At 39.0% G+C, this 13385-nt stretch overlaps 1 protein-coding gene across 1 annotated transcript in view; it reads left to right on the top strand.

Moving 5' to 3' along the window:
• The window catches only part of FRAS1 (Fraser extracellular matrix complex subunit 1), a 420760-nt gene that overhangs the window by 234890 nt on the left and 172485 nt on the right, over positions 1-13385 (top strand). The window contains exons 23-27 of the mRNA XM_072745521.1: positions 3570-3716; positions 6549-6689; positions 7742-7882; positions 9594-9731; positions 12698-12968. Of these exons, the coding sequence (XP_072601622.1) occupies positions 3570-3716; positions 6549-6689; positions 7742-7882; positions 9594-9731; positions 12698-12968 (838 nt within the window). The remainder of the gene's footprint in view (positions 1-3569; positions 3717-6548; positions 6690-7741; positions 7883-9593; positions 9732-12697; positions 12969-13385) is intronic.

Genomic DNA, 13385 nt, shown 5'->3' with positions numbered 1-13385 from the left:
ACAGGCCTGACAATTTTAGAAATGGTACAGTAAAGGGCTTTCAAGGAAATATAACCAGTATTACGGGGAGGCATTAATAACTATATTATAGAAGAAAGTAAGAGCTGGAGAACTGTCTGGATTCTGGTTACAGAAACGTTTAGAAGTTACATACTCGTTCTAAAATTCAAGAATAATCAGTTGAAGCAGGAACTTTAAAAAAGAGATGATAAATGAAGTTCTCAGAACTTGAATCCATGGTGCTTTAGAGGTGAGGAGGAGAACTCCAGGATGGCCAGATCTGACCTTGTACCCTATGCAGAGATTCTTTCTCACTCTCCCTCAGAGGCTTCTACAGATGAGGAAGGAAGCCAAGTCCATTGGAGGAGGTGGTAGTTGTTTAGATGTTTAGTTCTTGCTCATAGGTCTTAGAACTCCCCTCTGGAGCAATATAGAGTAAGTCTCTTTCCTCATTCACCTGATTGCCTTCCATAGTTTGAAATTAACTATCATTTCCCACTTGCACTTTGCTTCTCCAGGCAAAACTAGAGCCAACAGAGTGTTTGAGCAGAAATGAATGACCCTCTCTGAGCTGCAGTAGAAAACAGGCCTATTTAAGAGGGAAGGTGGACTTCATAAGCTGTCAGGTCCCGTACCACTTAATGAATGATAGTTCATCTCTGCTTCCCTTACTGGCTTCTGATCTACTTACCACCATCTTCACTGACCTCTTGGTACTTTTTGGGGTCCGGGACCTCAGAGAACTGCACCTGGGACTCCAGATGTAATCACACCAACCTGATTACTACCATGTGTGGTCTGAATATTCTAAGACAGAGAAAATGCTCCTTACCCACATTCCTTTGGAGATGGAAGCTGAGAACCCAAGGGCATTGGTATGTGCAGAACTGCTTTGACTAAGACAAGGTCGTTTGTGGATTGTTTTGGTGAGAGGTGAGGGGTTCAATGAAAGAGGAAGAAGGATTCAGATAGACATGGTGGAAGCTCCTTGCTCCTCGGTGTGACACTACTGCATCCCTCCAAATCTCCATATAGTCTTCTAACATTTCAAAATGCTTGGCATGAACCCATTTGTTTTGGAAGCCAGTAGAGAGGTTGAATTATACTTTGAGGTTCTAAGATGCAATGAAAGATTGCATAGAAGGATTCAAGAATAAGAAGGTATTCAGACACTTGAGGAAGTAAACGACAGTTATCTTTCTGTCTAAACTGAGACAGTTATCTCAGTTATCTGGCAGGGCATTGTCCTGTCACTCTAAGCTAAGGAATTGGCATTTGGGCTTCATTTGCAGCTGTACATCAAACAGAGAGGTCCAGCTCACATTTAGGTTATATGAAGGCTCTTCAGCTTAAGATTGTGTTTGTTTCTTTAGTAACCATATCACACCTTTAATAAGCTTTTAATCATCTAAAATTCTTGCATCATTTTTTATAGGAACTACCGTCTGAATAGGTCTCCTGTATCCTTTATGCAATTAGTTATAGGAAATAAATGCAGGACTTTAGAGTTTTGCTTATTTCATTGGATTACTTTTAGCTTATTGTTCAACTAGCCAAAATTTGAGTGTGAGTTGTTCTAGCTGGCGAAATTAGACTATGTGTGTATCTTACTGGGTGTATGTGGCGTATGTAGATATTATTAGCATGATTTCTTTGCTTTAATTAAAGTTATTAATAAAAATGTCCATCAAGTAAAAAGTTAAGACTTCATCATAATATTCTACTGAGGGCATTTCTTTTACTAATTACAAAGGTTTACTGATAACTTTTTGAGTATGCATTTCAACCATTTTCAAATCCACCTACGACCACTAGACACCACTTCATTTTTGTATTTGCAGGTTTATTTTTGAGATTTTTGTCAAACCCTTTGCTAAAATTAAGATATAGCATATGTAAAAATTCTAGCCAAAAAGATGGAAGTTTAATTTCATATAAGTTTCCAAAAATTAAAATATTCTTTTCTAATTATTCTCAAACCATCTGTTTGAAAATCCAGTCTAGAATTCTTCTAAGATCTTTAATTCCCAATCTACATATCTAATGAATATTTTATATCAATGACATTTCTTATTGGTGAAATGAGAGGATTTCCTTTTTTTTTTTTTTTTTTTTTTTTAACCAGGAGGTAATTTTCTTGCACTGTGCCACACATTTTGATATCCTCTAGATCTAAAACTCTAAAACTCTAGATCATTCTCTGGATTTTTCCTCTGATATGTACTTGGAGAAAATTTCAGAATGAGGCAGAGATGCTAGTACTTGAATATATAACTACAATATCTGGCTTCTTTTATTTATGTGCAAATGTTTTTTAAACATCCACAATATGAAAGATAACTAGTCAGGTGCTGGATACTATTATAAGGAATGAAACAAACCTGGCCTTTGCTTTCATGACGCTTAATAGTTTAAAGGATACAGAAGTTAAATAATCATTTTAATGAAAATTATTATGTATGGCATGAATGAAATGTCTGGGGTGCTATAAGAGCAGTGACAGGGAGACTTACTCTAGACTGGAGAGTCAGGGGAGACCTTAAAGAAGTCACTGAAGAATAAGAGTTAAAGACAAGAGACTTGGAGATTATATTGAGAGGATTCAAATATGTGTATTAATGCTTCTGGGTGGAAAGAATGGAGGGAGTGATGGAGGAGTAATATTTACAGAAATGGTGGCTGGAAATTTTCTAGGGTTAAAGAAAGATATGAGTTTATAGATGAAAGTATCCTCTGAAACCTGAGCAGTATGAATTAAGAAATTCATTCTTGTGGATACATGGAAAATCGAAGGCAAAGGGGTCAATTAGCAGGCTATGACAGTAGTCTAGTAGGAGATGATGACGGCTTGGATATATTGGCATGTATGGATGTAGAGAGAAGCATAAAGTTCTGGGAATTAGGTAGGAAAATTTGAATAAATGGGATCCAATGAGTGATTGGGTTAGGAATGAGAGTAAGGGGGGTTGTCAAGATAGCCCCGAAAATTTCTAGCATAGACAACTGAGCAGATGCAGAAATGCCAGTTGTTAAGATAGGAAAGATGGAAGCATGACCAGATTTGGAAATCATCCGTGAGTGCCTGAATTAAGCGGCTACTGAGAATTATAACTGGGTGAATCAGAAAGCCAGGCCTCCTTAAAGTTTTTTGCGGCTTAAAACATGGGATTTCCTGAGCTTCACAATAAAGTAGTTGTCTAATTTTAATCTTGGCATCACTCAAAAATGTGACTCCACATGAACAATAGGGGGCTTGATTCCTTAAGAAGTAAAGTTCAAATACATCTCTGGACTGTCATTCCAGAGATCTTGGAGTAAGTATAAATTCTGTTGCTGAATCACAGGGCAACTTGGATGTGGGATTTCCATTCTTGGATTTCTAATTTATCTTCTCTGGAAAATAAGAATAACGTTTTCTGTTTCTGTTTATCACAGGGGAGGGTTATGAGCCACAATTAGAGCATAGGTTGGAGCAGGGCTTTGCTCCTTTGTAGCATCTGTCAAGGTTTGATCAGTACTTGTATTTGCAATTATAATTATCTGGTCATTTTCTTTTCCTATCTCCTCAGCATGTGATGCTGATTGTAGAAGCTGTGATTCACAGGCCAGCTGTACCTCTTGCCGAGATCCAAACAAGGTCTTGCTCTTTGGGGAATGTCAGTATGAGAGCTGTGCCCCACAGTACTTTCTTGACTTCTCCACCAAGATCTGCAAAGGTAAAGCTCTTCCAGAACTGTGCAATGATTCTTTTCCTCAGTGATCTCCCTGTACTGTAGGTGTCCAATCCTGCACATTGGGAAAATACTGTCATATGTTTCAACTTTCTCTGATGATAGCAAGAAGTCATCATGTATTATGAATGCATGTATGCAATTTATTTCCTTTTTTTGTATGTACTTTATTAAGAAAATATTTTTGAGCACCCACTATGTGCCAGATATTGTGCAAGGTTTTAGTAGCTAGACCAGATGTGGCAAACCAGAAATTCAGGTTGTATGTGGTCCAAGACTTAGAGGTTTTTTTGGCCCCTCTAATGTTACAGTGTTTTAAAATTTTTAATTAATGCATTTTAAAATGTAGAAGACTTCATATACAAAAATTGATATTTTCTGTTTCTTTTGAAAAAGTCAGATGATCTGGCAATATTGGATTTGCATTTCCACAATGCAGCAGTCAGTTGGAGATGAGTAGTGTTTGTCCCTGTTGTGTGTTCAGATCACTACAGTCCCCACCATTCCCGCTTTTATCACACCAGGCCTATTGAGAGATTTACATTACCTTCCTAGGACCTAGAGGCACTTGCATATAAAACTCTAGATTGCTAGAACCTAAGCTTAATGAAGACAGAGATTGGGGTGCTTGGGTGTCTTGGTTAAACATCTGCCTTTGGCTCAGGTCATGATCTCAGGGTCTTGGGACCAAGCCCTGTATCATATTCCCAACTCAGCAGGGAGTCTGCTTTTCCCTCTCCCTTTGTCCCTCCCCTTGCTTGTGTGCTTTCTTTCTCTCTCAAATGAATAAATAAAATCTTTAAAAAAAGATAGGGGTTGTATCTGATTGTTCATCTCTGTTTAACAGACTTAGGTGAGTAAAGACACAGTCCTGTGCTTGAGGAGTTTGTAAGGAGGCAATGTCAGAAAACTAGTACCTTGTTTTCTAGTGGTTGGAATTCTTGGGGCTTATGCTCGTTAAATGGCAGTGCTCAGCAAGGAGAACAGAATTTTCCTTGCTTTTCTTCCATTTTCTTCCTCCATCCCTCTATTCCACTTGTCTCTCATCTCTCCAGTTCTGCCCAAAAAGCTGGGGCTCAGATATGAAGGCCAAACATCTGTCAAGTGAGTTTGGGATGTTTTAAGGCTTTGCAAAATTGCATATTCTCCATTCCAAGAGATCCTACTTGTTGTCAACTTAGGTGGCCTCTGTGCTCAAGACCACAGAAGCTTTTATAGTTTTTCCCCTTCCAAACAGTGGTTGTCGATTTGCGGTGAAAAACAAGATTATCACAAATCCTCCATGTTGTAAATGATTTCACAACTATGCTGGCAGTTTTCAAGGCTCTACTTTAGTCATTCTCCCTCAGGACTGATTCAACCAAATAAATGAGTAAGATTAACTTTATAAATCTTCTTGGAAGCCTGTGTACTGTCTTGCACATTTACCTGCTTCTTTGGGACTTAGAAATACTGCATCAAGAAAGAGAAAGGTGACTAATGAGAAGTTTCCTTATTCTCAGCTGGTATGGATGGTGGAATGAGGGTGCAGAATGTTCTCTGAGAAAAACAGTTGGGCAGCAAAATATTTGTTAATCTGTTACTAGGTGCCAGGCACTGTGCTAACTTCTTTACATTCATCACTTCGTTTAATCTATACAATAGCCTTATGAAATAGATACTGTTCTTATCTGTCTTACAGATAAGGAAACTGATGCTCAGATAATTTAAGGAAGGTATATAAGAGATGTAGATAAATAGTGGCTCAGCCATAGCTTCAGTAGAGACTTGGCTGTCTTCAAAACACAAGCACTTAACCATGTGGTATTGTCCCACCTTACATACATGAAGGACTTAGTTTACTAGCTGGAACTTTGGGTCTCAAACACGAATGTCCTGGCTGCAGGAATTTCCTGGGCCTTCAGCAACCACAGCAACAGTAACAATCACTATAATAATCATAAGCACAGAAACAACAGTAGTGGCCCTGATATGCATGTTTCCTTGTGCCCCAGTCCTCAAGACAACATTAATAGTTCTTATGTTGATCCTAATAATCTGTATACCTAATAATCCTCCTGGCTTATATGGGTGCACATCCAAGGCTGGAACCCATGGGCACATAAGCCTCTTGAAGCCAGGGTCTGCTCACTTTCTACCCACCTTTCAGCACTGTGCTGAAAGGTGCTTATTGATAACATTACATAACATGTAAATGAGTCCATTCTACTGCTTTAAGGAGATTTTCTGTTATTTCTGTAAGCCCTTTCTTCCTGGACAGTTGCTTCATGTGCCATTTAATTCTAACATCATTGGTTCTTTCTGTTGGGTGGGTCAGCACCTGATTTTTGAGAAGTAGAGAATCAAGCAGCCGGTGATGGTGGAGGCAGCAGATGCATTCCTCGTTGAGTCTCTGACATCCCCTTACCTACGGAGCATTTGGACGAGGTCCAGATTAGGTTTGTGGAGGCAAATTGGCCCCTCCCTATAATAGAGCAGGCTTTGCATGAAGACACCATGGCACAGGAATAAAGAACTCTGAGGCACATGGAATAATATTAAGTTAATCTGGCTCCTCAGCAGCCCTGCTGACAAGCAGGATCTGCACAGGCATGGAGTGATCCTTGTATATGCCCATGTCTAACATAATTAGGAAACACTAAACCTCAGAGAGGAGTTCAGGCTCCTACAAGCAGAAACCTCGTTAGAGCTCATTTATCTGACATCTCATGTTGTCCTCACTTTACCCCTTGTCACTGCAGATGGTGTCCTCATAATTTAGTTGCTGGGACTGAGGGTGGACAGATGAAGGTGATCTAACATGGACTTCCTTTCTAGAGTGTGATTGGAGTTGCAATGCGTGCAGCGGACCCCTGAGGACAGACTGCCTGCAGTGCATGGATGGTTACCTTCTCCAGGACGGAGCCTGTGTGGAGCAGTGCTCACCATCCTTCTACAGGGACTTGGGTCTCTGCAAAAGTAAGCGTCTATAGTCCCTGCTCTGTTCTCATCCACACGTCAGCCTTCTCCAATTTTTACTGTTCTGACAAGGAGTCTCTGGCAAATTTCCTTTCTGGCTTTTTTTTTTTTTTAAGATTTTATTTATTTTTTCATGACAGACACAGGGAGAGGGGGTGGGCAGAGACACAGGCAGAGGGAGAAGCAGGCTCCATGCAGTGAGCCTGACATGGGACTCGATCCTGGGTCTCCAGGATCACACCCCAGGCTGAAGGCAGTGCTAAACCATTGGGCCACCGGGGCTGCCCTTCTTTCTCGCTTTTTATCCAATTTCTGGTTTCTTTCCTAAGAGCTTTTCTTCGTTGTAGTAAAAATGCCCCCTCTCTGCTCCTCCCATGCCCAAAAATGATATTTTCTAAAACTTGAGGTCAGTGGGGTAATCTTGGGGGTATATGGCCTCACAAACAGGTATGTTTTGATGACTTTTGGATCTCCTGGAGCATTGAACAGTCCTGTCCTCTGGATGGGGAGGTATTATACATGATGGACCGTATTATTCCACCATCTGTCTCCCGAAGCCCTGCATATACCAGATGTCTTACCACCATCCTTCTAAGAAGTCCCACTCCCTTTAGCCTTGATTTAACATCACAAAATCTTCGGACCTCAAAATGCCCTGCAAGTGCCCAGATGGCACTCCTGGGAACATGTTGGGGAGACTTTAATAACTGACTGGGTGAGCCAGGAAAGATGGACACTTGAGTGAAGCAAGAGAACCATGGACTAATTAATAATAATGATAATGGCTAGTAACTGTAGCTTCTAGGTTTGCCTAGTATTTTCTATTTACCTTGATCTTTGTCCAGCAAGCTGGGAGGGACAGTATGTGTCCACTCTCATTTTATAGGAGAGAGCATCAAGGCTCAGAGAAGTTGAATCTCTGATCCTAAATCACCCTGTTGGTAAGTAGAGTAGTCGCAACCAGAAGCCTGGCTCCTGACTCCTCATAAGGGCCAGGAACCCCTTCCCTTGGAAAGCTATACTGTTCTGTTGATTTGATTTTTGTCCATTAGGCTGTGGCAACCACTGTCTCCGGTGCCAAGATCCCCATGAGTGCGCTCGCTGTGAAGGGCCATTTCTCCTGTTGGAAGGCCAGTGTGTCCAGGAATGTGGGAAGGGGTACTTTGCAGACCATGTAAATCGCCAATGCACAGGTAACTCGGAGACTGTTCTGAGTCCTCTGGAAGAAAAATAAGGGCCACAAGTAAATCAAGTGTGTTGATTCTCAGGTAACAAAGGAGAATCTAGATGAAAAGTAGAATGGAAACACAGGGAGCTAGGCCTAAGAAATTGATGGCTTCCCATGCACATCTGCCAAGTGCTGGTTAAATAGAATATAAAGTGCAGGCCAATAATTCTCTTGCATAAATCAGTGTTGTCCCTTAGGTCTTTGTGGAAATGAGGCCAGTATTTTATGGAATGTGAGGCTTATGTTGAACTAAGAGTAGATACTCTTATTGATATGGGCATAGAATTTTCAGTGTGTAAACTCAATTACTGATGACCCTATTATTGGCCTAATATCCTTGAAGAGCAGGATTTCTGAGGACAATTTGGTGAGATGCATTGAACTTTTATTATTAAAGTTCAACCCAAAGTTTTAGTCTCCTTGTCTGTTGGGATATCCACAAGAGTTTCCTCAATTGGTTCTCATCATTTCCATTAAAACTTAATATCATATGCCCCACTTTGAAGAAAACCTGACACTTAAATAAAGCCATGACCCCTGCATGGCATTTTACATTTCACAAAATTCCTCCATCTGCATTATCTCATTTAATATTCACAATGACTTGGTGGTAAAAACACAGCAGACATTATGAATCCTGTTTCACAAGTGAAAAAAAAAAAAAAAGAAAGACAGTGGCTTGAGAATATTAATCAAGGCAACATAAAATCAGATATTCAACCCAAGTTTTCTGATTCCAATTCAGGGCCTTTATAGTATATACCACTTCTCTATAATATTCTCTATAATAACATCTTGATTAAGGAAGCAGAAAAATTAGGCAGTAAACACTCAATTTATAAAAGATTATTATTAACTTGACCCAAAGAAATAAACCTATGGTCCTTTTTTTATATTTTATTTTTTAAAGATTTTATTTATTTATTCACGAGAGACACACAGAGAGAGAAGGCAGAGACATAAGCAGAGGGAGAAGCAGGCTCCATGCAGGGAGCCCGATGTGGGACTCGATCCCCAGACTCCAGGATCATGCCCTGAGCCAAAGGCAGACGCTCAACCGCTGAGCCATCCAGGCATCCCTCCTATGGTCCTTTAATGAGCTTACTCTCCTCATGCATTTAAAATAATAATAATAATAATAATAATAATAATAGAGTAGCAGTGGTATTAGTAGTGTAGCTGAGGCCTTTTATATGCCAGGCAGTGTTCTAGTCTCTCCACATCATAACACATCCTCCCAACAGTTATTTGCATTAGGTGCTGTTACTATCTCCATTTTTAATAAGAGAAAATCACACCATAGATCATTAAAGGAACTTGCCCAAAGCGGACAGCTGGTAAGTGGTAGAGGAGGAATGGTACCGAGAAAGGGCCTGTGCTCTTAATCATTTTAAACCACCTCTCTTACAAGTCATTATGTTTAACTTTTTAAATAATCCATTCATGTGCAACATTTTCACATCACAGTGCATAAAACAAAGATGCTCTGCTGTATTCACTTTCCTTCTGAGGATAGATCTGCTCCCTGTGAAATTCTAGAGGAATTCCTTTTGCTGTAGTTGGGGGTCCTATGTTGCTTGTGCTGTCATGTCACTCTTTATTTCTCTGTCATTGGTGGACCTCACTGGTGACTATGCCTTTGGTGTGCCTCACTTACCGTGTCCTTTCTTTGACAGCCTGCCCCCGGGCATGCTTGCAGTGCAGCCACCAGGACCAATGTCATCTCTGTGACCATGGGTTCTTTTTGAAGAGTGGCCTTTGTATTTCCAACTGCATTCCTGGCTTCTCTGCCCATTCTAATGAAACATGTACTGGTAAGTGCTTCTTGTCAGATGTTCTGGTGTAGGAACCTGTAATTTCTCCATGCAGAGACTGAGTTTATAGATACAATTAGCTCATTTGATGTAAAATTCAGTCTCATTCTGAGAATGTTAACGAATAAGGGATTATTTATAGGATATGGACATTGGAGAAACTCAGCTTCTAAGATCTTTGGGAAAAAGAAACAATCTGTCCTTTAAAAATAACAACTATCAGAAGTTATGTTTCTGAACTATAGATATGTTGTAGAAAATTACATATATACATATAGATATAATTTGTTATATAAATATATATTTATTACATGTAAATATATATTTATATATACATGTATATAATTTATTATATATAATTTACATTATATATGTATATAGTTATATACATATATAATTTACATATATATTTATATATATATATATATATATAAACTTGTAGAGCTAATTATGCCAGGTGTCAATGGTGCATATTTTGTGGACATACTGGAGATAAATTGCAAATAAGTAATGAGTAGTGTGAGAAGCCTGCCCCATTAAGGCCACACATTTAAAGCAAATAGATTTCAAAAAAAAAAAATAAAAATAAAAAATAAAGCAAATAGATTTCAAGTCACTCTCCCATTAAGAGTAAGGTGGTGTATTAAGGGAATGGAGCTAGCCTTCTCCAACACATTAATGAATATATCACCTTAAACAACAAAAGCGAAGCAAATTTAAATTCACTCTTAATTTTGAATCCCCAAGTTTTATAGATGAATGAACCTTGAGAGTTATGCTATAGTTGAACATTCCTCAGCTTTTAAGTGTCCTTCTCAATAATGTGAGGCATATTTTAACACCCACAGTCCATCACATTTTCTGTCTTTAAATTCCTGACCTCTAAAGATATTAAGACTTCCCATGGGAAAAAGATATATTTGGCTTATTTTATTGGGATCCTTCTGGAAACCCCAAGTACATGAGAATCAGCCTACTCCTCTTGGGACATATTACAAGTCAACTTGTGAAAATGAATTTCATTTTCATTAGAGTATCTTAGAGTGAAAGTAGTCCCCTTGAAATTTGGCATTCCCAAACTGTCCTGACTGACCTACTTGTAGAAGGAAACACTAGCAATGAAATCCAGGCAAAACAGCTTGCAGGAGACAGGATGAATTTCACATCATGATCAGATATTCATCCATCAGATGTTTCCTATGGACAAAGATGGTAAAATTTTAAAACAATGTGGGTACACTTCATATGAATTCTGAATATAAGTCACTGATAATGATACTGTTCGAGCAAATGATATCAGACCCTTGCTTTTCTTCTTGCCCTTAATGGGTCTGATGGTCAGATGTGATCAAAGTATTAGGTTAGGACTGTGGTTCCCAACTTGGAAGTCCATTAGGGTTGCCTGAGGAGCTTGTAAAATCAGTAAGGTTCCCACTCCAGAACATCTAAGTCAGAATCTCTGATGGTGGAGTTTAAGTGTCAGTACTGTTTTAAGAGGGTCCTATATGATTCTTTATTATTATTATTGAGATATAATTCACATACCATAGAATTCACTCTTTAACATATACAATTCTGTGGTTTTTAGCATATTCACAGGGTTAAGCAATCATCACCACTCTCTAATTCCAGGACATTCTATTCTTCCAAAAAGAAATTCAGTAACCATTAACAGTTTCTATGCTTGCCCCAGTCTGTGGCAGTCATTGATCAATGTTCTGTTTCTGTGGGTTTAGCTCTTCTAGACATTTCACATAAATGGAATCATACAATATGTGGCCTTTTATGTCTGGCTTTTTTCACTTGGCGATAATATTTTCAAGGTTCCTCTACATTGGAACACTTATCACTAACTACATCATTTCTTTTTACAGTTGAATAATATTCCATTGTATGAATATACCGTATTTTGTTTATTCATTACCCAATTAATGGACATTTGGGTTGTTTTCACTTTTAGGCTATTATATATAACTGCTATGAACATTTACGTACACGTTTTTATGTGGACATATGTGTTTAGTTCTCTTGGGTATATGCCTATGAGTAGAATTATTGGATCATAGGGTAGCTCTATGTTTAATTGTTTGAGGAACTGCCAAACTGCACCATTTTACATTCCACCAGCAATGTGTAAGATTTCTAATTCCTCCACATCCTCAGGAATAAGTTTTATTGCCCTTCATAGTGACTGTGAGGTGGTATCACATTATGGTTTGGAGTGACATTGAGCACCTTTTCATGTACTTATTGGCCTTTGTATATCTTCTTTGGAAAAATGCCTATTCAAACTCTGCCTATCTTTGAATTAGGTTACTTGTCTTTTATTGAATTGTAAGATTTTTTAAAATATATTTTGGATACAAGTCTCTTTTCAGATATATAATTTGCAACTATTTTCTCCCACTCTATGGATTGTCCTTTTCACTTTCTTACTAATGTCCTTTGAAGTACCTTGGTCCAATTTATCTATTTTTTTCTTTTGTCATGCATGCCTTTTGTGTCATATCTAAGAAAGCATTGCCTAATTTAAGATCTCCTAGATTTTACACAGGGCAGCCCTGGTTGGCTCAGTGGTTTAGTGCCACCTTCGGCCCAGAGCATGATCCTGGAGACCGGGGATTGAGTCCCACATTGGGCTCCCTGCATGGAGCCTGCTTCTCTCTCTGCCTGTGCCTCTGCCTGTCTCTCTCTCTCTCTCTCTCTGTCTCTCATGAAAAAATTTAAAAAAAAATTTTTTAAAGATTTTATACTATATTTTCTTCTAGAAATTTACATTTTAACCTTGAGAATCTGTTATTTTCATATGCACTCAGGGTGAGAATCACTGGATTAGAAGGAGGCTTATGGTGCACAATAGCCTAGAGTCTCATTTCTGAACAAACATTATGAGTCTATTAATTCAAAAAAAATACCCTTATTAGTGAATGAACCGAATCTGATCTTTGGACTCGTATGTTTTCTAGGCAAAATATATACTCCTAGTCTTCATGTGAATGGTTCTCTCACCCTTGCAATTGGTTCAATGAAGCCACTGGATTTTCTCCTTCTGAATGTCCAAGACCAGGATGGCAGGATGGAAGGCCTCCAGTTCCATGTTGTGAGCACTCCCACCAATGGTCAGCTAGTGCTCTCGAGGAATGGAAGAGAAGTTCAGCTTGACAAGGCTGGCCATTTTAGCTGGAAGGATGTGAATGAGAAAAAAGTACGTTTTGTGCACAGCAAAGAAAAACCCAGGTGAGTCAGTGTTCTGTTGTTCTCTTCCTGCCTCCTTTCAGTGCTCTGCACCCCTTCCCATCTTCTTAATAGCTATCCCTTCTCTTCTGGAGAAGATCAATACTCCACAAATGCCACCACTTTCAGTTGCCTGTCATCATTTCACTGTAATTGCTCCGAGAGTATGCTTCTGTTAGAGGCATTTTCATTTTATCATGTAATTATGGGTAATTCTCTGATGTGACAGGAAAGTTCCTCGTACAATTACTCAGTATTTTCGGCCCAGCAAAAAAACAAAACTGGTTATCTATGTAGATTGCTACAGCTGCTTCTTCCACATCAGGGTGATATACTAGGAGTGAGCAGTGGCTATAAGACGGAGCACATACTTTTCCAAGTGTTATAGGGTTCCTAGAATTCCAGAGTTGGAAGGAGGCT

Source organism: Vulpes vulpes, unplaced genomic scaffold, assembly GCF_048418805.1.
Source record: "Vulpes vulpes isolate BD-2025 unplaced genomic scaffold, VulVul3 u000000899, whole genome shotgun sequence".
In the NCBI taxonomy this organism is placed as follows: Eukaryota; Metazoa; Chordata; class Mammalia; order Carnivora; family Canidae; genus Vulpes; species Vulpes vulpes.
The sequence above is the reverse complement of the archived record's forward strand: the minus strand, read 5'-3'. Positions and strand labels throughout refer to the sequence as shown.